General features: G+C 52.3%; 7 protein-coding genes and 1 non-coding gene across 8 annotated transcripts; 5 read left to right on the top strand and 3 right to left on the bottom strand.

Moving 5' to 3' along the window:
* Positions 1 to 82: 82 nt before the first annotated feature.
* On the top strand, positions 83 to 2647 carry Z519_10931 (uncharacterized protein; the record flags this gene model as incomplete). Its single annotated transcript, XM_016768644.1, has 2 exons — positions 83 to 1934; positions 1983 to 2647. 2 exons carry the CDS (start codon positions 83 to 85, stop codon positions 2645 to 2647), a joined length of 2517 nt encoding a protein of 838 aa, XP_016615031.1.
* A 1163-nt stretch (positions 2648 to 3810) lies between these two features.
* Z519_10930 (uncharacterized protein) lies at positions 3811 to 5481 on the top strand (the record flags this gene model as incomplete). Its single annotated transcript, XM_016768643.1, has 1 exon — positions 3811 to 5481. One exon carries the CDS (start codon positions 3811 to 3813, stop codon positions 5479 to 5481), a length of 1671 nt encoding a protein of 556 aa, XP_016615030.1.
* Positions 5482 to 6423: 942 nt separating this feature from the next.
* Z519_10929 (uncharacterized protein) lies at positions 6424 to 8202 on the bottom strand (the record flags this gene model as incomplete). Its single annotated transcript, XM_016768642.1, has 1 exon — positions 6424 to 8202. The coding sequence occupies one exon, from the start codon at positions 8200 to 8202 to the stop codon at positions 6424 to 6426; it is 1779 nt and encodes a 592-aa protein (XP_016615029.1).
* Positions 8203 to 9586: 1384 nt separating this feature from the next.
* Z519_10928 lies at positions 9587 to 9759 on the top strand. The gene has a single exon. It is a non-coding gene; the product is annotated as a tRNA-Asp (tRNA).
* Positions 9760 to 10272: 513 nt separating this feature from the next.
* On the top strand, positions 10273 to 10743 carry Z519_10927 (uncharacterized protein; the record flags this gene model as incomplete). The annotated part of the gene is made up of 1 exon (XM_016768641.1): positions 10273 to 10743. The coding sequence occupies one exon, from the start codon at positions 10273 to 10275 to the stop codon at positions 10741 to 10743; it is 471 nt and encodes a 156-aa protein (XP_016615028.1).
* Positions 10744 to 11073: 330 nt separating this feature from the next.
* Z519_10926 (uncharacterized protein) lies at positions 11074 to 12708 on the top strand (the record flags this gene model as incomplete). Its single annotated transcript, XM_016768640.1, has 1 exon — positions 11074 to 12708. One exon carries the CDS (start codon positions 11074 to 11076, stop codon positions 12706 to 12708), a length of 1635 nt encoding a protein of 544 aa, XP_016615027.1.
* Positions 12709 to 13231: 523 nt separating this feature from the next.
* On the bottom strand, positions 13232 to 14850 carry Z519_10925 (uncharacterized protein; the record flags this gene model as incomplete). Its single annotated transcript, XM_016768639.1, has 2 exons — positions 13232 to 13815; positions 13884 to 14850. The coding sequence occupies 2 exons, from the start codon at positions 14848 to 14850 to the stop codon at positions 13232 to 13234; spliced, it is 1551 nt and encodes a 516-aa protein (XP_016615026.1).
* Positions 14851 to 20440: 5590 nt separating this feature from the next.
* Z519_10924 (uncharacterized protein) lies at positions 20441 to 22111 on the bottom strand (the record flags this gene model as incomplete). The annotated part of the gene is made up of 4 exons (XM_016768638.1): positions 20441 to 20623; positions 20681 to 20972; positions 21081 to 21950; positions 22071 to 22111. The coding sequence occupies 4 exons, from the start codon at positions 22109 to 22111 to the stop codon at positions 20441 to 20443; spliced, it is 1386 nt and encodes a 461-aa protein (XP_016615025.1).
* Between the last annotated feature and the right edge of the window lie 1407 nt (positions 22112 to 23518).

Raw genomic sequence — 23518 nt, 5'->3', positions numbered from 1 at the left:
AAAAAAACCGACACTTTCCCATTGAACCTCGTTCTCGCAACCACCACGGATTTCTTGCACACGACGTCGGATCTGTCCTCCCATGGACGCGGCTACTTCGAAGAGACCAACTCCCTCTTCTGCCATCGATGACCATGTCCCTTCTGCGAAGAGACTCAAGACCCTCCCCGAAGAACCTGCGCAGTACAGCGATGCGGTCCGCAAAAAGCTGGCATCGACATCTCGAACAGGACAGGCCTGCGACCGGTGCAAAGAGAGGAAAATGAAATGTGACACAGACCCAATGGCATGTCAGCCTTGTCGTCAGAAGGCTTTGCGGTGCTACACCACGGATCGTGTCACCGGGCAAGCACGAGAAAGAGGAGAATCCCATCGCGCCGAGAATGAGCTGATGTTCTTGAGGGAGCAACTAGCCGCCTACCAGCGCAGATATGGCTCTTTGCAGCGGACAGAACCCAACGGCATCGCACCTCCAGCGACTTCCACAAGTTCAATGTCCCAGTTCACATCGTATTCTGCGTCTCCAACGCCATCAAGACCTGATGCGAAATATATCGGTTGGCCTTCCCCAGATTATTGTGAACCTCTTTATTCCGGTCCTGTTAAGGGTACTGTCGTGGACATTTTGGACGGCAACATCGACATTGCAGACTGGGAATGTGAAATGATGAACGACTACCCAAATGAAATCAAGGATAAGTTCAACCTCTCTAGGACATCGATTGTTAATACCATTTATGGGTATCAGCGAGTAGGGGATCCGAAATTGCCACCGAAGGAAGAAGCTCTCCGTGACGCCAATCATTTCCTGGTCATAATGTCACAATACGTTCCAATCGTCCACAGACCCAGCTTTATGGAGCTCGTTAACAGATTCTACGAGCAGCCGAGCACGTTAAAGGTCGCCGAGCGGATTCAGGTGGTGATTGTCTTCACCATAATCGCCCATCAAACGGCGGTGAGAAACCATCTGCATTCTGCTGAAAAGTTTGAGGATTCCCACCGTTATTTTCACTACGCCCTGGGATTTTACCGCGAACTCCTCCATGACCGGTCGCTTGCGTCAATGCAGGCAATGGCGTTGATCATTATCCATTTTCGAAATTTGCCTAAACCTGGAGTGTCCTGGAACTATTGTCATGAGGTCCTGGTACGAGCTATCGAGCTGGAATATCATCGTGACCCAGACAAGGTCCAACTTCCCGAGGGTGAGAACGATCCACTATCAAAGGAGCTTCGGAAACGAGTCTTTCATTCCATATTGGGGGTGTGCGTGACGACAGGCTGCCGGGTGGGCCTCCCAGCGCCGTGGCAGTTCCAGCACATCGATATCCCTTTACCCAGAGCCATCAAAGATTCTGAAATATCCAAAGACGGTTTTGCGTCGGAATTGTCAGGTCAATGCGAGTTTTGGCCCTGTTTACACCTGGCAAAACTCCTACCCCTTCTCACAGAATTACACAACAACATTATTGCCGTGAGGAAGCCCGCAACGGAATACCTTCAAACCGTGGAAGCGCTAAACACGAAAATAATCGCCTGGCGGCAAGACTGGGATGAGTCGACCAAAAATGAGCCGAAACACGTCAATTTACGGGTTGCGACCCTTTTATTCGAAACCTGGGCTGCCGAATATCAGCTAAACTTGCACCATCCAGTGTGTTGCACTAGTGACGATCCTGAAGTGAAGGAACGTCATCTAGATATATGTCATAAATCTGCCAAACGTCTCTTGCAAAGCTTTCACCTCCTGTCGAGCCGATACAAAGGCGTGGATTTCACGTGGCATTCTACCTTGGCATATGCAACTGGATTCGGCATCACCCTGTATGTCTACAAAAGGAAGGGGCCTGTTACCGTTGAACAATTCGAGGTCATGCGGAATGAACTTAAAGGCTGGACATCGTTGATGGCATATGCAGACCTTGTCCTGAGTGAGTCGACGCTTTTTCCAACAAGGTTCCACCACTAACGCACTTTAGGAACCGGAAATCACTTGCAGAGACAATTTCAGCCTCGCGTGCAAGCCCTTGAGGATGAGTGTCGAAAGCTGTTGATTGAACAGCCTCCAACCACCAAAAATGCTCAAAGTCCACTAAGCCCAGTCAACCTGCTTAATGCCGGTGGGCCGTTGAAAATTGAACAGCCCAATACGCTTCCATTCCAAGAGAACACCAGCCCAAATGCAACGATGCACAGAAATAGCCTTCCCCAACTGGTGTTCATGCCATCCCAAGGGATACCACAAAGCCAACCACCTTCTCCATTGACTCACCCACAGCCTCAGCGGCATTGGGATGGGTCATATCCTTTCCTCCCTCATCCGTTACCATCAGGACAAGGGTCTGGGCAAGGAAGTACTGTCACATCACCCATATTTGCCGCATTCCCTCAGACTCCGATTAGTGGGCTCTCCACATCCGTATCTATCCCAACAATTCCCACATCTTTGGCTTCATTGCTTAATGATTCGGGAAGCCTCTACATGAGTTATCCCACGCCACCGCAGAATCAAAACAATCTCGGAGGAGCAGCGGCTGGGGCAGGCGGCGACCCACAGATGAACTTCTCACCAAACCATTACTTCGACGGCCCAGGCCCATTGGGCTGGCCGCTGATTAGTATGCCACCCGGTCAACAGTCATAATGGAGACATTACCGAAATAGATGTTCTCCAATAACGGAGACTCTTGTTTATGACCTCTTACAACGAGGAAACGAGGACTTATTGATATGAGCGAGCGTATGTATGTTCCTCATGATGGATTCGAAGTTTTAATGGTACTAGAGGATCTGGCCGGCCCGATACCTCGTACTGCCGACCGAACAGCCTGGACACGAATAGTCGAACCAAATGCTCGGTCGAATCAAGCGTAAAGGGAATCGTTGTGCTTCGATTCAACAGGAACACCCCTCGTGCAGAAAAGGTCGTTCCCTCCTACAGCACAATGTACAGTGACTTTCAACCTTGTTACGGACCAAAATTTGCAACAATGGCTTTATTTTTCAGAGCCTTTCTATCTCGTCATGTACGATTCCTCCGTGGACCTTTTCAAGACAAGGGTGTACCGTCCTTTTCACACTTGTCTCCGGTTCATTGAGTAGCCTGCCTCTTCGAGCGGGACAGGGGATGCCGACATGTTCTTACAGGGAGAATCGCGGTAGAAAGAGCAGCCAAAAGCTGAGTAATTGGCCTCTGAGCAACCGTTCTGGGATGACTCAATCGGCTGAAGCAGCCTTACACCCCTAACCAGAGACAGCATATGCGGCTTATATGAGATCTTTGTCAGCGCTCTCGACTGCGGTTTTGGATTAGATTCCAAACTCAAAGGGTGGCCGCTGAGCTTCTTTTTATGGGGGATGAAGAATGCAATGAGACGACCCTTCAAACAGACATAATCCAGCATGATTACAGGCCGAGGACACTAACTAATCCGAAGATGAGCAAGGGGCTCGCTATCGCGGAAGACGTGCTTTTGTCTTCCTGGCAGGCACCCTCTGTACAACCAGGTCATACCCCCTCAAACGACGACCAACCCAAATCGTCGGGAGATCAGCTAAGCTGCCAACATGAACCCGAATGTCACACCATTTTGCAAAATGCAGATCATTAACCAACGGCCCCTCCGAAAGCCGAGCTGCATACGGCTCCTACGCAGCCTTATATACGGTGCTAATCCCCCAGAAAATGTGGGGTGTTCCAACAATGAGAATGCCCCTGCTCCTTGTATCGAAGCTGCACATCACGGCGTTTGAGTTCTGCCCTTTTTCATCAACTTATACTTCGATGACTCGGCCAGTGCAGCCAACATGGTGCTCTTTCTCCATTCAAACATCAAATTTCTGTCCCCATCAAAACGAGACAGGCCTATTCGAGAGCAAGAGCTTGAGGGGGCGGAGATAAAGGCACATGCAGCCAGAATATCCCATCAAAAAAGAAAATGGGCAAAGTTACAGCAACAACTGATACGAAAAGAAGAGCAACACGAGTATCGGAAACCACGTGTTCATATTGGGCAAAAACCCAACAGCCAGGTTAAACCACAGTATCGCGAAATGATCTGGCTCCTGCATGGTTCATCTGATCCGTTCAATGCATGCCCCATCAAAATCACCCCGGAAGTCAACCGTATCATCACTTATGCAAGAGACGTCATGCTTCCAAACATCTTCAGCCCACCATTTTTCCGACGCCTTACCATAGGAGGCCCCAAGATAGTCAACTATGAGAACTCTAATCGGGTCATCGGAGGGTCAAGTTTTCTTCTCAGCATGAAGGGATTCAGAGACATGAACGAGGGCGCAGCTCTTGCCTGGTTGTGCGGTCACATTCCTGGCATAGTGCGTCTTAACTCTGCCCAAACCACTAGGCAACTTTCGACAGCGAGGCTCAAAATGCGGGCCAAAAGCCTCAAATTGCTGCGAGAAGAGCTCGCTGGACGCCCGCAAACATCCCCCGAATCGTTGGTAGCGTTGAGACTACATATTCGCTGTCTATTCGAAACGGAGTGTATGGCGGGAGACACGATAGCAGCCAAGGCTCATGCGGACATCCTTCTGCGTCTCCCCGACCCCATTTCTGACGAGATGGAGCGTGTTCAGCACACTCTGGTTATGATGTTCGATGCCACCGAACTGGCCTGCAAGAAACTGGAAAGGACAGTTGTGCCTTTCGGTAACTGGACCGCGATGGCTCATGCTAGGTTATGGGCACTTGCTTCTCCTTACATGCCAGTCCCTCCGATAGAAGTCCACAACGCTCACCCGTGTGTGGAAATTGCTGAGCATCGCGAAGCAATGGTCAGATTGAGATATTGCTTGTGGCTCGCTGAAACCCCGTTGCCATTCGCAACTGCTGAAGAGAAGCTCAAGGCCGATATGGTCTTTGCCTGGATTGCGACCAAGACGTTTCATGATCTCGGAATTCTGATCAACTTGTACGTGGATATAATGGAGGGGAGAATCCTCTTCAATTCAGAGGGCCACCGACTGACGCAGGCATGCATGGTTCTCACACTGGTGTATGAAAGCCGTAAACGTGTGCACGAGGCGATTATAGAGGATGGTGCTGACATACGAGAAGCTTCGCACGTCATCATGCCTCGACTGGCGCGGGACTTGGTGACAGCCATGGAGATGCTAAATCCAGTCGAATGGATAAATTATCAGGAGGCATACCTGTGGATGCTCTACGCCGGCGCGCTGTACGAGCAACGCCAGAAAATCAAGGTACGGCGTACCAATCTGAATATAAAGACTGAACCACTAGAAGAACCGTGGTTCATAACGGCACTGGCAAAGCATGCCGGTCAAATGAAAGTTACAACCTGGCAGGATGCAAAACCCGTTCTAGAGAGATTCGTATATGATGAGCATTTGGAGCCAGACGGCCACCTGTGGTTCGAAGAAGTTGTGCGTACACAAGAACCTCTGAAGAACGAAGACGACAACCAGCGAAGACCACGGCTAGCTATACGCTGAACAGGCTTTTTCTGCTTTGCATGGAGTCTGATCATCTCGATTCGGATGGTGTTGTGCTTTTTGTCGCATCGACTCGTAAATTGATTATCCGAAGTCACTGTCGACGTCGCTGTCCAAGTCTACGAGACCTATAGTAGAGAGACAAATCGCTGAACGACTTTGACAGAGACTCCAGGGATTGGAAGGGACTCTACCTCGTTGAAGGAGGCCTGGAAACCAGCCCGAACCACAGGAAGGTCAACCCGAGAACAAATGGAACCAAATCAAAGCCCAGGCCGGGACGGAGACGGGATGATGCCGCCACCAAGACACCAAACTTACCCATAGGTTGGCCGCGAAAGGGCAGCATATCAGGGACCGCAGCGGCGCAGCATCAATGATAGTTAAATCCTTTCCCCCAGCCACCAACACAGCGTGAACCAACTGGACCGTGACCAGGACAGGAGGAAATCCAAGTCGCCGTCGAAATCGCCAACGAAGTTCCTATTGCAAATGGCGGCCTAATTTACCATAGTGTGTGAATGCATAGGCGTGCCCGGGGGCCTATGATGTATCTGGAGGGTGGGAGGTCGAGGCAAACAACGTGGCCGCGGCCTGCCAACACTACAACAATACCAGCCAAGTGAAAGGTCGCGGGGTGACCTAGTCACCAGGAACTTACATCCTCAATACTTTTATCGGGTTCGACGTTAATGCCCCTGATGACAGAGCTTCTTTCTAACTCTTCACATCTTCCTTTGGGCACAACGAAGTGGGTAGAGAAAGTCCGCCATCCAATGGGATTCTCAGCCTTCAAAAACATCACGAACAGTACGAAGTCGAGGCTGTCGGGGCAGAATACTCCTGTTCACAGGAACCATGCATGATACAATCCAGATCGATTGCTAGCCCCCGGAAATAAAAGGCCCTCCTGTCTATGAGAATTCCATCTAGTTCCAACATCTATTTCCTCAGCTGAACCTTCATCATCATCCCGTCGACTGGCACAGCTGTCACCTGGTTGACACTCCACACTTCCCTCTCCCCGTCATCCTTGCCATCTCCTCTCGGTCTCTCCATGTCTTCCTTCTGCCCTTTCCCTGAATATCCCACCTTTTCCCACTGGAAACCTCTTGCCACCGCACAAAGCACAACTTTGGCCTCCACCATTGCCAGTTCCTGCCCGATGCAATTCCTCGGCCCGCGTTCGAAAGGCCGCCATGCGCCAGTTGGCAAAGACGCGACGTACTTCTCATCCACCCACCTGTCGGGTCGAAAAACCGGAGCGTCGGGCCCCCACACAGCTTTGTTCATGTGAACGAGGTGCGCACAAACGTAGATCCTGAGGCCATTGACCTGCACATCTTTTTCTTCGCCGCTCGTGGTGCGCAGCTTCAACACTGCTGGGGTCGGATTCTCGGGTGAGAGCTCGGGCACAAGTCGTGCCGTAGCGGCGGGCGGGTGAAGGCGTAACGTCTCCTTGATAAATGCCGTCGTGTAAGGTAAGCGACTGCCAAGAATGGCTTCCGTCTCTTTACGGGATTCTTCGTCCGTGCGGCCGAGGATGTCGAGGGCATTGAAGGGCCCTCCCTCTTTGCCAAAGACTGAATCATGTTCTTGGATCAGTTTCTCGAGGATGGCCGCTGAGGACGGAGACCATGAAGCTTTAGAGAGCTCGAAGCAGAGCCATTGGATAAGCGTGGCAGTTGTGTCCTGGCCGGCAAACAAAAAGCTCTTGATTTGCGACACGGTGTTGCGGATCAGCGCTGCGTCCGGGCTCAAACCTGACAAAGCGAGGCGTGTTATTGACCTCTGCAACGCGCTTTGGCCACTGCCATTTGCGGCATCCTTGCCCGAATCTTGGATCTGGTTCTGTTCGGCGGCTATCTGCTCTCGGATGACCTTTGCCAGGTCGCGGTTAAACACCTGCTCGTAGAACCAGGACTTCATGGGCCGGATAGGATCAAAATAGATAAACGGATTAAACCCCCTGCCCACTGGGAACACCAGTTGCGAAAGTAACCTCGAAGCCGTGAGCATCCCAAAGCGGCCCTTTGACCCAACTCCGTTGGGAGTCGTTTGAGCATGGTAATCCTTCTCGATTGCGACCGTAGTGATGATATCTGTGGTCAAATCCTGTGCGTAGTCCTTCAGGGTGAAAATGTCACCACTTGCCGCGGTGCGCTTCAACCGCTCCGCAAATTCTCGAGTCTTGGAAACGATAATGCCATCCAGAGTATGCAGATGCTGGGGAGAGAATCCCTTGTTGAACCTCCTTCGCAAGAGCTTCCATTCCTCGCCCTCGGCGATGATTAATGATTCAAGACCAATGAGGCGGTACATGGACATCAAAGTGTCGCTCTTCGGGAGAGAATATTTGAATGTCGAGTTGGGCTGGGTGATCTGTTCAGCTATACCCGGATCTGCTACAATGAGAAACGCCCCATCAACAGGATTCAGATCCATTAGAAAAGCTGGTGGTTTGCCCAAAGACTCCCAAATTTCTTCGAATGCATAATCCGGGTGCCTCCGGAGAGCCGGGTTGAGCTTTTCGCCCATGTTGATCAAGTGGCCCCATACTGGATGACGGGGCAACTGGGGGATTTCTTGGTAACGGCGACGAGTAGTGATTGTGCGCAGGATGGTCCGGATGAGCTTGACCGAGAGGTAGATCGCAAGAAGGGCAAAGAGGAAAGAAGTGAACCGCCTGGCGTCAAAGAGATTAAGGATAGGTTGAGCCATGGTGGGAAGCAGTCCTCCTCGGATACGCGAAATCAATAGATGAAGGTTGATATTGGCCTTTTTCTTGGTGTTTCGAAGAGCTTGTTACGCCCAGATATTTGGTTCGAGCCCCGAGACGCCCGGTGTCCGAGAACCGGCTTGACGAGGCTAATCCGTAAAGGACTGAGGCTGGTCCAGCGATATTGCCAGTTGCTGAAGAAGGACAAAGGGGAAAAAAAAAAGGATAGAATGAATTATGCCACCCATTGACTTGCTTTTGAGAGATAAATACTTAGTACATAGTGGAGTTGGCTATATTGTCGTTAGCGAAAGCAGTGACAATCCTGGAGTGGTGATTGGCGAGTGACCCTTCTCCCTTCCACGTTGTCTCGCCAAAGAACCTCTCAGGCAGCCAGAAGGCCTGAAATATTACTCCGTTCTCCGGACCACTCACTGGAATCATTGAACGGGGCCTCCAAACTTGCTCTCAGGCCCGCCAGAGCGGAGTTGTTTAGGGACCAACGCCCCAGAAAAGTATGGTTTACGACATCCTGTAGTACCCAGAGACCGGTGACCAGAGTATTGCACTGTACCTGGCAGATAGTAAGGCAATCATGCTGGTTTCGACTCTGAAAGGAATCCCAGGAATGCTATGGTGGCCTGATTTGCTCTGCTCGACTCGACCCGGCATCAAATGTCTTCATCGTGTGTGATTGACGCTTCCCTTCCCAATGATACCTAGGCTATTTGTTAGTGCTTATACCGATTTACTTATCCTCTCATCAGGATCTTGACCCAAGACCAGCGACGCAGACCAAAAAACTCTGTATACGAGGAGTGAGCCTTGGGGAATCTCAGTCCCGTCAACATTATCGAAGATGAGAAGGAATGCTCAGTCAAGGGTGCTGAGTTTTGCTTGGAAGTCATCTTGGTTTTCGCTTGCCTTGGGTGGACAGAGCCGACCCTCCCAAGGCTGTACCCTCAAGTGTTCCGATAATACTATTCATAACGGGAGCTCTAGGTGTGCCAGGTCAGCAACATCTTCGAACAGAGATCATGGAGACTCCCTGAGCATGTTGCATTGTCTCACTTGGCCTGATGACTTTTGATCAAAACGAAGTCGCAAGAGATGGAGGTTGGTGCAGATAGTAGAGGGCCCATAGGGCCGCGACTCACTAGGCTGGGCTTAGGGGGCGCTTGGAGGCTGACAGGGGCCTCACTAGCCGCGTTCGTCTCGGTCAGAGTTTGAAGTAACAACCCCTCACTCGCCCCTCAGCTGGCCCTCTCCCCACCAGGAAAAAAAAAGAACTATAGTTATTAAGCTTGGAAAAATACATCGAAAATACCTGGTGAGGTGGTATGTGAAAATCACCCTCCTCATCGTCGAATCTTGGGAGCTAACAATGCTCTGTTAGGCCGAGTGGTTATGGCGCAAGTATGTCTTCATGCTCCTTGTAGTAAAGATATTGTTACTAACCCCTTGAGAAGGTTTCAGGCATATCTGAAGCTCCAGCTGGTTTTAAGAAGTCCTTATACTTGTGGACTTTGTCCGCGTGGGTTCGAGTCCCACCCTCATCAACATGCTCTTTTTTGCTCCTTTTTGGTTGTTTTTGTTGTCTGTATATAGACGTATGGGTGGTTTCGGGATGTTTAGGATGTTTAGGATGGGTAAGATGGGTTGGATGGATGGCGGGGAAGAGTGTGACCTTGCACGTGACGACCGGAGAAGGGGATGCACAGCCTTACCACCAATCTCGAAGACCTTGCATAACAATTGAGCTGCACGGCAAAAGGCCTGGTGCAGAGCTGTGTGTGACTCCGTCCGCGATGATTTCGACAAATTGTTAGGCCTCCTCAAGAATAGATTCCCGCGACGTCAAAAAAAAACAAAAAAAACAGAGGAATGCAGGCCACCATACGGAGATTTAGGGCAATTGTCGTGTGGTAATCTAAATGTCAGAGACTACGTCGACAAGGTCAGAGATATCCAACGGAGACTCGCCTGAAGGAACATGAGCTCGCGTCGCGAATGCAATCGACGGCTTGAAGAACAGCCACCTCAAGACGGCGGTTGTCGGGGGTCTTATCAAAATGGGCGGCGAGAATAACAAGACGCAGACATCAGAGTCAGCGATCGACTTCCTCAAGAAGTGTGCCCGCGAAGAGCCAAGCGATACTTGGAGGGGTGGGACGAGTGCAATAGAGAATCCAGACATGGCTACTCCTCAGGTTGCTTTGTCCGGCAAGACTTTTGGATTCGTGCGAAAACGGGTCTCGATGGATCGGGGAATGCGCTGGACAGGAGTAGACAGACTTGCAGGCCACAAGGCTGAGGGTCCTGAGGGTTCTCGGGGCCGAATCACGAAGAGGAGGTCTGGGAAGAGCGGATTTACTTTGATCCGGCGTGGCACATCGGCGCAGACTTCGTCTCAGAAGCCGATGGAGATTCAAGGACACGAAGATCTTCTCTCTTCCCAAGCATTTTGCCCCCCTCTACCCCCCGACTTACGCGGTCCTTCGTCAGCCAGTCGACTTGCACCGCCATCTAGGCACCCAGAATAACGAAGCCCAGAACATCCCAAGAACATGGCAGGGAGTCACACCATCCGTGCCACATGGCGCAGGCAGCCAATCGAGGGACTGTTCCAGCCTGTGGCGTCCAATGCTTCTCGCAGCTTCGAGCTGCGTCGCCGCCATCGCCGCCTAAGCTTTGGAGGGTGAGTGCGTAACAAGAAGGGAATGTGTTTGCCTGGCAGCGGGGTACAGCTCAAGGTGATGTTTTATAAAGCGTCGTCTGCCTACCCTCTTCCCTAGCTCATCCCATCTCATCGTCAAGATCAAGATTCCAGACCCGTTCTCATTCCTTACAAACATCGTAAGTGAGCAAGCAAGATGCCTCCTATCTACTACTTGAATCAGCCGCCCCATCCCTTCTGGGACTTCGTCGCCGGGATCGAAGACCATCCCTTCTTCGCCCATCGACGCCCTGTCCCACCGACTCCACCACCGCAGCCGCCTCGTCCAGGCGCCCAGCAGGCTGCCGCCGCCGAACCCAGCGAAAAGGCCAAAGGCAAACAGCCTGAAGCCAGCGCTGAGGACCCTCCAGAAATCGATCCTTCAACCCTCAAGCCTGAAGGTAGGGACGCTCCATTCCGTGGTCGTGGTCGATTCGCGAAATACTTCGAAGACAATGACAACAAAGACAACGCCGACGAAAACAGCTGTGGCCGCCGCGGCGGTGGAAGAGGCCGTCATGGTCACCATCACGGCCATGGTCCTTGGGGAGCACCACCAGGACCACCCCCATGTTCATTTGGACCCCCTCCCTTTGGGCCACCTCCATTTGTATTTAGCCCTCATGGCCCCTTCGGCCCCCGCGGGCCCCCTGGACGTGAAGCTCCCGAAGGCCACGGTCCTCGTGGCGGATGCCGCGGCCGCGGAGGCTTTCACAGGGGCCACGGAGGACCACATCATCATCATGGACCTCACTCACGCTCCCCACCACGCGATGGGCCCGGTGATCGTCAGGGCCAAGCGTCCGGCTTCGATTTGGGCACTTTCCTGAGCAACTTGGGTGAGCGTCTTGGAATCGACTTGACCGCTGCCGCCGAAGGGCTAGGCATCCGACCTCCGCGCTCGCCCGAGACCGATTTTGAACCAAGAACCGACATCTTTGACACCCCTTCGGCCTACACCATCCATCTTTCCCTTCCTGGTGCCAAGAAGTCTGACGTTGGTGTCGAGTGGGATGGCGAGCACTCTGCTCTACGCGTTGCTGGGGTCGTCCACCGACCTGGGGTCGACGAAGAGATGATGTCGCGCTTAGTCGTGGACGGTCGCAAGCGCGAAACCGGCGTCTTCGAGAAGACCATTCGCTTGGGTACATCCAAAGCCCCTGCCAGCGTTGACGTTGAGGGTATCACCGCTAAAATAGTCGACGGCGTCTTGATCATCCACGTGCCCAAAGTGGAGAAGACTTTTGAGAAAAAGGAAGTCCATGTAGGTGGTGGATCGTCTCCATCGCCTGTACCTTCCAACGAGAGACCCGAGGACGTCTACCTGAACGAGAAAGATCTGCTGTTTGATGCGGGCGAAGACGAGGAGCAGGAGGACAAGGACATGTACGACCCCGACTCGGTGCCAGAACCTCAACATCAACCTCCCCCAACTCTGCATGCCGCACCAGAATCGAAACCTTCTGCTCTCGCGGACATCACCATGGGCGAGACGGCGAAGGCGAAGGAAAAGGAACGCGAAGCCGAAGAAGAAGCTTCCCCCGCGAGAGACGACCGCTCCGAGACCCTCGGGTTCGAGGACCCCCACAACGGGACGGTCGAGACTCTGCCGAGATACGAGCCCGAGGACAGCAATAACAACGCGCAGGGCCAACCACAAGAACGGCAGCAGCAGCAGCAGCAGCAGCAGCAGCAGCATCATGCAAACGTCGACGATGAGGACAACATGAGCGATTGGGAAAAATACGGCTCTGAGGATGAGGGCGAGTACGTCAAGATCAACGTCGACTAGGCCTGCTCCGGACTGCACTGGACTAAGCGACGAGAGTCGTATCGAGTCTCATGCGCCCAGTGCTTGTTTTGTCGCGCAAATAGGAGTACCGGCTGGTACTATCAGCCAGTTGGAAAGGAAATCATTTCCGCTTTTCTCGTTCTTTCTCCTTCGCTTAGGTTGGGGTACGATTAGGATAGAATATGATACGCAGGGTGTGGATAATTCATAACCACAATAAAAAAAAAAAGGCACGATCCCCCATCTGTTCACACTTGTGACATGGGGAGACAGGATACTTTCTGGCATTTTCTCTTTTCAGCAGTTTACTCTTTATCTCTTCTCAGCCCTATTCCCCTTGTCATTGCAGATTCCTCGGGCCTGGGAAATCAGGATTTGATACTCTCTCCCATGTAGGTAGGTATAAGGAAGCGATGCATTCATTGTATTAGGAATTCTCGTGTCCAAAGCCCCCCGTGCATGTCCGTACATCTTTGAGTCCGTTTCCGTTATCAGTTTCGTCCTATGCTCTCTTCTTTTCCCACTACGCCAAAATCTCCCTAACCACTTCCGCAAACGTCACGTTCCGGCCACTGTCGTCGATCCTCTGCCCGCTCACTTCCTGGTACGCGCCGTCCCAGAATATCGCGCCGGCGAGATTCGGCAGGTTCATGCTCTTCACCTGCGCGAGGATCGATTTGTAGGTCGCCACGTCGACGTAGCCGCTTCCGGCAAGTGGAAAAGCGGGCGTGCCGATCAATAGCCGCGGGGACGTGATGCCGTTGTTGATGTTGTGGAATGTGTTGGAAGGCTGTCGAGCCTGGACGTGTGAAGATCTCTTCGTGAGCCGGGTCGGAGAACCGGCGCCCAGGAGGTCGCTGGACCATTCTTGTAAGGACCCAAAGAATCCTTGACCAGAATTAAGTTGACATGTTGGGTTGTTGTAAAATTGGATGCCGAAAAAGTCAATGTCATTAAGCAGACTCGCGACAGGGATGGACAGGTCCGGAATGGGGCATTGCGGCGCGGCGGAGAGGTAGTACGTCTTGGAAGTATCGGAACCCATTAGTTGTCGTAATGTCGACACTAATTTCGGGATATACATCGCAGCAGATGGAAATTCATTGTCTACAAACTTCAGCCAACGGCCACAAGTTGATCGTGGGGGGGCAGCGGCGACGGCGAAAGAAACTTACCAATATCAATACCATCCAGAACCACGTTTCCATAAGGCCTCAAAGGCATCAGGCTAGGGTCCGATCCACCTAAGAATAGACTCCAGAGTGTATTGGCGACCTCTGCTGCTTTGTCGTTGCTCGGCACTGTCAGATTTCCCACAGACCCGCCGAGACTGAGCAGGACCTTCTTCCCCTGTTGCTGACACATGGCAATCTCGTTTGCGAAGCCGTCACCAACGCAGTCGAGAAGCCTCGTGGCTCCCGCGGCTTGTTGATCGGCGTTGGGTGCCCAGCAATTCGATGCCATATTCATAGCGGGATATCCTCCATCGGAAATGAAGTTTGTGACAAATGCGAGGATGACAACATCGATGGCAGGGTCATTGCAAACCTGAGTCAGCGGTATGATGGGGCTAAGGTCCGTTTGTGAGTAGTAGACCACATTGAGGTCCGAGGCTTGTGGGTTGAATGTGTACGTTGCGGTCGGCGACGAGGAGGAGGAGCTGGATGCTGGGGGGTGTCTTGTGCTTGAAGTTACATAGCTTGGCGGGGTCGTCAAAGGCGGAGGAGTGTTGATATTCGTGATAGGGAATATAGTTGTCTGTGGCGGCGAGACAAGAGTAGGCAACAGAGTTCCAATGTTGAATTGTGAAGCAAGCAACTCAATCAGTTGTTCAATCGCACTTCCAATTTCGCCAGTTAGTTCGGTCAACTGGTCTGAGAAGTCTTCTGAGGGATCTGGCCGCTGGCTAGGAGACAATGGCCTCCAATAACCTGCACGCCCTACTCGAAATATGGCGTCTCTCCGCAAGCGCTTTGATCCGGATCGCGCGACATGGTGCCGGTGGGACTTCTCGATGGCGTCTAAGGTGCTGCGAAGGGTGGCGGTGATGTCTTCCCAGTCGCCTATCGGTGTTGACGAAAGGATGGAATTGATACACAAAGTGAAACAGAAGAAGAAAATGAACCTGTAATATAATGCCATTGTAATGAACGACGCTGCCAAAGTAAAGGGCCACTAGGTTTGTAAATGAGCCGCTTGGACTTGTACCTTGGACATCAACATGCTCTGGTTATTCCGGGACACTTCCCTACCACAAAAGAGCTGGAGGAGGGCATCTCAAATTTAAGAATGAAGCGCAGGGTGTGAGGGAAGGAATGTGTCGGGCTGGACGCTCCTGGTCCTGCGATCCGTGCTTGATGGCACGCATTCCAGACGACCGCGCTGGCGTCATGGTCAAGTGAAGATAGGGCATGTCGTCGTGATGGCACATAGTCAGTTTTTCAGTGCAAGGGCAACAAACTTGCAATGGTAAAGCTATAATCAGTGGGGCGAGGCAACCGAAGACGTTGGGAGACGGTTGTTGGCCAGCTGTGGATATAGTATCGCAGATGTAGTTCACGGTCCCTGGAGAAAGCGTTCGTCAGACGGAATCGAATTACTGGGGGGATTCTTCGTCCGCGTCCATCTCAGAAGCCACAATGTCGGAAAAAGTCTACTGTCAGTCGGGTTGGAATTCCTTCTCGGAGTCTGACACAAGGGACGTTGCAGGAGGGAACACTCAAGACGCCGTAAATTTTTCGACAGTGCTTGTCAGACGCTGCAATTTTTCCTCTTTCTGCGGCATTTCGGAGAACGGCTCCTTTCCATCAAGGGATCAATATCAGTCTCCCTTGGAGAAACAAATCGACTGCGGCCTGAATGCTCAATTTGCCGCAAAGGTAAGGAGACTGTTTTTGTTTCTTTCTTGGTGCTCTTTGCCAACGACCATCTTTTCCTGTGCAGAAGCAGGTCCCTGGCGATGTGCAGCTGCCGCGGAGGTGCAACTGCATCGATGACCCAGATCCCTGCAGTCAGCAGCTGCTCTTTGAGACTGCATTCGCTCGGGAGGCTCATGGGCCTTAAAGTATCTGCTTTTCTGGTCTGGCGTTGCTAGAGCATCTTGACGCCGACCTTCTCCGTCGATAGCTTGTCCGAGTTATCCCGGCTAAAAGCTTCAGCGACTGATTAGGTGCATATGCAATGGGGACCTGAACCGCTTGGCCTGCTGCTGCATCTTTGGCTTTTCGGCATTTTCCGTCGAAGTGACTGTGGAGTCTAGCATATATTCAGCACTCTTGTTGTATTGCTGCGTCTCCTTTTCGTACTAGCTCGGCAAGCGCAGTCTTGAACTGCATGTTCGAGCTAGCACCGCAGCTGGTACCGGGCACTCTGCCGCGCACTTCGGCGCACGTCCTGTCAGCAGCTTGGAGGCAAGCGATAGCCATCCATAACTGAATTCTGTTTATAAGCTGAGAAGAGATGATGGTTGCGCTCTCCTCTCCACATTGGTGTGGGATAGGCCGTCACTTTCAGGCCGTGGCTACTGCGTTTGATTAGTTCATGGTCGTCTCTAAAGACTTGCAGGGCCTTGATGCAGGTGCAAATCCTTCTTGAAGCAGGTACCCACTATTTGTCGTGTCTCCATCAACACGGCGAGCGCTGATTATGGCCAGGTTGCCTGCCTCCAGTGAGGCGCGAAACAACCATGAAGGAGGTCGAAACGCGCAGACCACGGTCTCAGGTGACATTTCGTCATGATCTCAGTCACCAGAATCAGTCAGACTTTTCCTTCGCTCTGAACTCGACCAATAAAACGAGGAAACCAAATGGGGACTCCCACGGCATGTCAGCCTTGCACGTGACTGTCTCCCAGTGTGGCAGCCTCGTCGTTAGGGGAGCACATTTTGCTGACCCTGTGTGGCCACGCAAGCTGCACAAGGAGGTCCCTGATGTTGTCGCGAGCTAAATTGGACCCTATGTTGGGCATCAATGAGCCAGGGAAGGACCAATGGTGGTCCGACTTTGATCAGAGTATTCCAGAGCACGTCCAGGTTGCGCAATTTGGAAACGCCGGATCGGTACTCTGTCGAGCGAAGTGCCGGGAAAACTGTTCCCTGTAAGTTGGCAGAGCAGCAAGAACCTGGAGACTACCCACGCAGCTCAGACACGGCCGAGATGGCAGACATGGGTGCGAAGAAGGTAACAGCCCCGAGCCGTGCCGAATGCTGCTACGACGCGGGGAGGTGACGCAGCATTCAATCGTGCTTTGACTAACAAGGATGCTGAGAGTTTGCTGGACCAAGACTGCCCTCGAGATGGCCCAGCACGAAGCCGAAAGCCGCCGACGCGCAGCAGCTCGGCAACTGTGCTGGGCAAATTAGGGAGTGGGAAAGACTGGCGCCGTATGAAGGGCTGCAGAAGGTGAAGTACCTAGGGATGTATGTACCTAGGTACGTACCTAGGGAGGTGGGATCAGATGTACTCGCAGGTCAGAATCGACACCACGGTGGTGCCATCAATGACTGGCGCCCTCTGTCGCATGCAGCGGCCGCACTAACAGGACTCCCTGGACCAGGTAGGCTTTGGAGCAGACCAGCAAGATGTTGTGATTGGAAGATAGTGGAAGATTTGGGCGACGGCGGTATTCGAATTCCTACTCGAAAGTCCTGACTCCTGATTCCTTGGGCCTTTCCATCCATGCCATCCATGCCCACCAAGCGTGCGGCCCTGGTGGCCCCAGTTCCAGCGACTCGCAGACAAACTCGACTCTGGTATGAATGGATGGGCCTGTTGTGGATCACCTATCCAAGTCATCCGTCGCCTTCAATGCCCATTTGGACATGGTCTGGAACCTTGGTGGCCATGGGCTCAAATTTGGTATGTCTCGAGTACCTAGGATTTCCCGACCTCATGACAGTGGTTAGAAGCGGTGACCACTCTGTCAGGCGAGGTATCCACTCACCGAAAGCGCTGGCATCCAGGCATCCCTCCATCGCTCTCGTATGCAAGCCACTCCTCTGGTCATCACATTTGAACTCGCTCCTACACTGGCCCCAATCAAGCTGGTACAGGTGTTTTTGCAGTCATGCCACGAAGCACCAAAACCACAATTCGAAAGCCGTTCAAGAAGCCTCACTCTGCGACAGCCAGACGTACTTCAGGCGACCAATTCTGACCGCTCTCTGCAAGCCTCGTCGCCAACCTGCAGCCTTGGAGGGGAACCCACACACAGTGCAGGAATGGTACCACAACCTGGAACCGGGTCTAACTATCCTCCGCACTCTCCTCGCACCGTCAGGGCGCTCCGAGAACCCAGCCGTCTGGTTCTTTCACCAATGAAGACTCTACGACCTGCACGCAGACGCTAAGGTGCCCAAGGTGCAGGTATCTCGCCTAGGCCAGAAAAGATGGTGTGTGGTTCGCAGGACGGCGCATGAACGCAGTCGCCCTAAAATCCCAAGGGAGGGAAAGGGAAACTAGTATGGACGAATGGATGGCGAAAAATACGTGCAAGGAAAAGGAAGGCGATGATGGAAACCCTGTGTTATGCTGTCCCACCCCAGCGGGCAAAACACGAGTTCCAACATGTGGTCGGTAAGTTGACCACCCACCTCCTAAGTTCTATCCCGAAAGTCACAATTAACGAGTCCATAGACTTGCCACGTCTCTGTGACACAGCAGCCGAGCCATCCACAACCTGACCTGCTCCGAAAAGTACAGACGCTTGAGCTCAACTGAACACCAACGTTACACAGCATGAACATCGCCTGTTAGCCTTGATGCTATGCGACACTCCAAGCTGTCGAGGCCGCTGTTACAGGGCCGCCGCCACATCCTGCACAAATACACGGGAACACGAGTCTTGGAAGGCGCAGTTAGGAAAAGGTTTCCACGTCAAGAAGATCGCCAGACAACAATGAATGAATCATATCAGCATAATGCCCGTGTATGCATGGTCTTAACTGCTTGTGAGGCCCAACTTGATGCACGAGCCTGTGCTGTCCTAAGCACAAGGCAGAAGAGGAAAACGCCACAACCTTCTGTCGCTGGCGGTGGGCAGAGCTGATCAGGGAACAAACCATGGATGTCCACAACAAGACACCTCGCGGAAGACATCTCCGCTGGTGTCACTCAGCTTGAGATGCACCCCCAGAAAAATACGCTCCGAAGGGCAAGGACAGAAGCAATGGAAAACCGACATGGAGCAGATTGCAGACTATCCGCCTGCAGCTGTCACCTCCCCAGCGTTTTCTCTCTATGGCCGTAGAAGAAGCAGCCTGACTGAGGCATCTCAGCCGTGAGATCTCGCTGCTGTTTGGTCTACAACGGATCGCGAGGTAGTTATGTTGGGAGAAGCGTTGATCCCCGGGGAAATAGATTGTCGTCTCATCAACGGCAGGACTTCGCCCGAACCCCCAAATGGAGGTATAGATAGAACCAAATCATTGTATCGTCACCATCTATGGCCTCCAACGTTTGCTTCTCCAAACTAGGGAATAAGACAAACTCGCACAGACTAGAGCGATACGTAGCTCAAAAGCAAAACAGAGAGGGAAAACAAAACCGAATACAAGCCACAGGAGGAGGATGAGAAGAAGAAGAAGAAGAAGAAGAAGAAGAATAAAAACACGGTCCAATGCAGCCCTGTCCGTGAGGTGCGCGTACATTGCAGTCTGGATAGACTTTCGGCCCATTCAATACTGGATTCGATTCCGATTCCGATCCCACAGGATCGCTGAGAGTCGCGGCGAGGTGTGGAATTGTAAAGCCGGGGACAAACGGGAACCACGGGTCAGTCCTCCTCTCCGTCCTTCCTTGGTCCTCTGCTGTTACCGACAGCAGCAAATTCACCGAGGTGGAAAAGGACTACAGAGAATCAAAGTATAGAGACGTAAGTCGGTGCACGAAACAGATTCAATTTCAGTATTAGCCACCCGGCTGAAGGGACAGAAAAAGAAAAAAAAGAAGGCTCGAGAGATCTGTCTGTCATCCGTCACGCTATCCGTCCTGTCCGTCGCTCAAATCCACAAATGTCCAGCTCGCTGCGCGCAGAAAAGGGAGGAGAGAATGACAAAAAGCTCGTTCCATGCCCACCACAAACCCTATCCACCATATCCCATCCCGTCGTTCCCCGCCGTAGCAGGAAGGCGGTCAAAATTAGAAAAAGAGTCCATCCGCCCATCCGTTTGTTTCTGTTCATGTGCAGCCAGGCCCATGCTTCATTTCCCATGCCCATCGTGTCCCATCATGAAGCAAAAACCGCTATGTACAATGTCAAGTTACGAAGTAAGCCCCAAGCTCCTCTCAGTAATGCATGTGCAAGATAAAAGGACCTTGGAATTCCCCCGTCCAAGTCCTTGATGACCGAACTGAACATGAAAATGATCAAGTGTCTCGGCCCCCGGCAAAAGAGCGTCCAAAGTCCCCTATTTTTTGTTTTTGGTGTGAAATCCAGTTCCAGCTCCAGCTCCGGGGTGATACAAGACACAAGGCATGAAACTAACTTTATTGAGCTTTTGTGGATCGAAGAGAAAGCCTCCCACCTTCCCGTCTGCCGTGCTTTTTGGCCTCAATTTTGACAATCTCCCTTTTTGTACTTTTTCGAAAGAGTGTGTTTGTTGTTGGAAAGAAGGGGAAAACAATTCGACCGACCGTAAAAATCTGGGGTTCGCAAGGAAATGTATTGCCTCAAATCAACATCTCTCAAGTGTAGGCACAGCAACGAAGAGATTCACCTAGGATGAGAAGGGAGTTATGCGGAGGGAGGTTGGTAATGTTTCTGGTCGTTGGCGTTGGCGTAGGTCATCATGTCGTCGCTAGGTAGAAGCTTTTCGTGCAACTTTTCATCTCCAGATTCGTAGCAATGGGATTTCTTTTGGCGGATCATTCTTCCAGAATCGCTAGCATCAGCATTGGGTCGACTGCCCCAGGTGGTCTGTTGTAATGCGTTAGCTGCATTCAGTCGATGCCGAACCTCGTCAGAAACACTCACCACGCCCAGCGTTACTACAGCGTAGACCTTGATGGCTCCATGAAACCAACCGAACAGAATAGAGACAGGCCACAGAAAGATATCGACTGGGTAGCGGACAAAGTGGGTAACCAGTTTGATAAACTTGGAGAAAATCATCCATGCGGCGAAAGCATAGATGGCAGTTAGGGCTTGCTCAGCCGGCCAGTCACGAATGCCTTTGCATAAATAGAGCCAGAGGAGCCCGTCCCCGAGCAGGGCAGGCGGCATCAATGTCGTGACATGAACTGCGTATGTGCTGTACGGTTGTCGACTAGCAAGGAGGGAAAGATCGTCAGTATGCCAAGATCTCTAGAAAAGCCGGGGGAGAGATCTCTCCCAAAGACCGCAAAAGGGGGCCTTGGGAAATGGAGCGACTCACAGCCAAATATGACGTTCAGCAAACATGCTGGTGAGATTGCTGCGCCAATTACTGCGCGCCCATCTCAAACATTGTTTCAAGAATTTTGGGTTGTCTTCAAGTGTGGTAAGCACTTCACATTCAGGGTGGTACTGCATATAGGTTTCGTGGCGATGCGAAACCATCCAGCGGGTAAGGAAATTATCGTCATCAGCATTGAGCTGAAATTGACCGAACCACCACTTCTCATTTGTGAATCCATTGGTGAAATTTACGTCCTGGAGGATGCTTGTCCGGTAGGCACAAGTGCGCCCAGACAAACATGGTACGCCTCCGTCCATGTGAGTGGTGGCCGCACAGTCAAAATTTCGACGCTCCAAGTAGAGAGCTCCTAGAAAACCATAGATGCGCTGAGAGAGGGTGGGATTCTCGGCCCGTCTCAACCGCTGACAGGTGACCACTCCGCCATACCTCTTGTCCTCGAAGGGGGCCAGCATCCACTGGAGCGTGCGCGGCGGCCACGTGACGTCGTCGTCGGCAAATACGATGATCTCGGTGGTGACCTCGGGGATGGCTCTGGCCATTTGCCGTCTCTTGTTTGCATGTTTGACTGACATACAACGGATGCGGTGATACTTGGCGGCCGGCATCTTCTCCATGGTCCGCTCTGCCTTGGCCAAGTTTTCATCGATTGTGACCAGAATCAATTCCTTGGGCTCGTTCTCCATGATGGAGGCTATGGTTCTCTCCAGCTCCTCCCCTTCGCCGTCCAGGGTAGGTAAGATGACCGTAACATCTGAAGGCCAAAGAGTGGGATTTTCTGGGATGGGGATCGGCTTGAAAGTCCAGAAGGCCCACAGGTTGACAATGAGGCGGACATAGCGCCACAGGCTGGATTTGGTTAGCCACGCCGTGGTCTTGTTTCGATCCTGCGTCTTGTTTCCCCCCTCGGCCGGGGCGCGCCAAGATGATTGCAGGTCTGGAGAACCGAAGGAGGGCAATCTCACTCACAAGTAGATGACAAAGAATCTGAACCATGTCGTCGAGTCCATGGCTGGAGTGAGGTATCTGGTCTTGTGTCACTTGGACAAGTTAATGACAAGCGGACAATAACGACAGTAAGAGTGGTAGAACCACTCAAGGATGAGGGGGCCCCGAAGAAAAACAGGACGAGCAAGCAAAGACGAGAGCCGATTATTGCGAGGACATGAGGTTGGAGGGTAATGAGAGACAGAAAGGAAAGAGATCAGAGCGAAGTGATCGAGGCAGGTGAAGGATTGAAATAAAAAAAAATATGGGGAAGGGCACGGAGCCTAAGATTTCAGGTTCGAGGCAATGGCAACTGGAATGGCAATGGCGAATGAATGCAGTAATGCATCCAGTTCTGTCTAGTGACTGACGGAGGGAAAGATGAAGTGAAGGCGAGCAGGCACTGGCAGTTAGTTGGCTTGCAGTGACGCCCTGCAATTCCGCCAGCCTGCACCCTCCAGAACCACAAACGTGAGCTTGCAGACGAGTTCGCAGTTCGCATGAGGTGAGGATTTGTTTTCGGCTTAAACACCCCAGAATAAGAAGGGCAGCTTGTGATGAGCGTCAATTGTTAGCTCGTTAGCCGCATAAGTGGGAGTGGATGAGCCCGGCCGGGGTGGTGATTGGGCCAGAGGGGTTGGCGCTTGCAGGTTGCGTGTTGAGCCTTGAGGACGTGCACCTGCACCTGCATCTGCAGAATGGGACGAGGGGGGGTTGGTGAGGGGGGGGTTGTTTTCGATGTCGATGATGGAGGGGAGGGGCAGTCAAGCGACGAGGGACGAGGGGGTGCAATGGTTTAGCCTGGTCGAGGATTTGATGGGGGGGATGGGGTGATTCTGGGTGGCTTGACCAGGGGGGAGGGAGAGGTGGGCACTAGGTGCGAACAAGGGTTCATTTAAGAAAATCAAAAGGGCATAAACACGAACAAGCACGAGCATGAATGAGCATGGGGTGTCAAGCTCCGACACGGGCCCTCAGTAGGTGGTGGTGGTGGTGGTAGTATTTGGTAGTAGTAGTAGCAGTAGTAGCGTTGTTGGTGTTGGGGCCGCTCAGTGCTGCTGGGCTGCTGGTGAACTGGTGGGTGGTGCCCGCTGCAAGTGAACCTTCAGACTGAACTGTCAAGAGCAGGAGCAGGTGCAACAGGTGTTAATCGATTTGGGGTAGTCGCTCTCCAGCCAAACACTGCAACAATCGATTGCCCATCGACAGACAGCACTGCCACCACTACTACTCGCCATCATCTACCAAGTACAAACTCCCTTTGCAAAGTTTCGACTCTCTAGCCTCAAGAGTCACCCTGTCCTGCTTTGATCTCTCCCCCAGTGCCTTGTGTTGGCCAGGCGATCCTGCCTTCCCACAATAATACGACCCCGGAAACCCAAAAACTCACCGGTCAATCACCCAGGTGAGTCAATGCTCGCGAAAAGTAC

Source organism: Cladophialophora bantiana (assembly GCF_000835475.1).
Source record: "Cladophialophora bantiana CBS 173.52 unplaced genomic scaffold supercont1.20, whole genome shotgun sequence".
Classification (NCBI taxonomy): Eukaryota; Fungi; Ascomycota; class Eurotiomycetes; order Chaetothyriales; family Herpotrichiellaceae; genus Cladophialophora; species Cladophialophora bantiana.
Note: the sequence above shows the minus strand (reverse complement) of the source record. Positions and strands in the feature narration are given on the sequence as shown.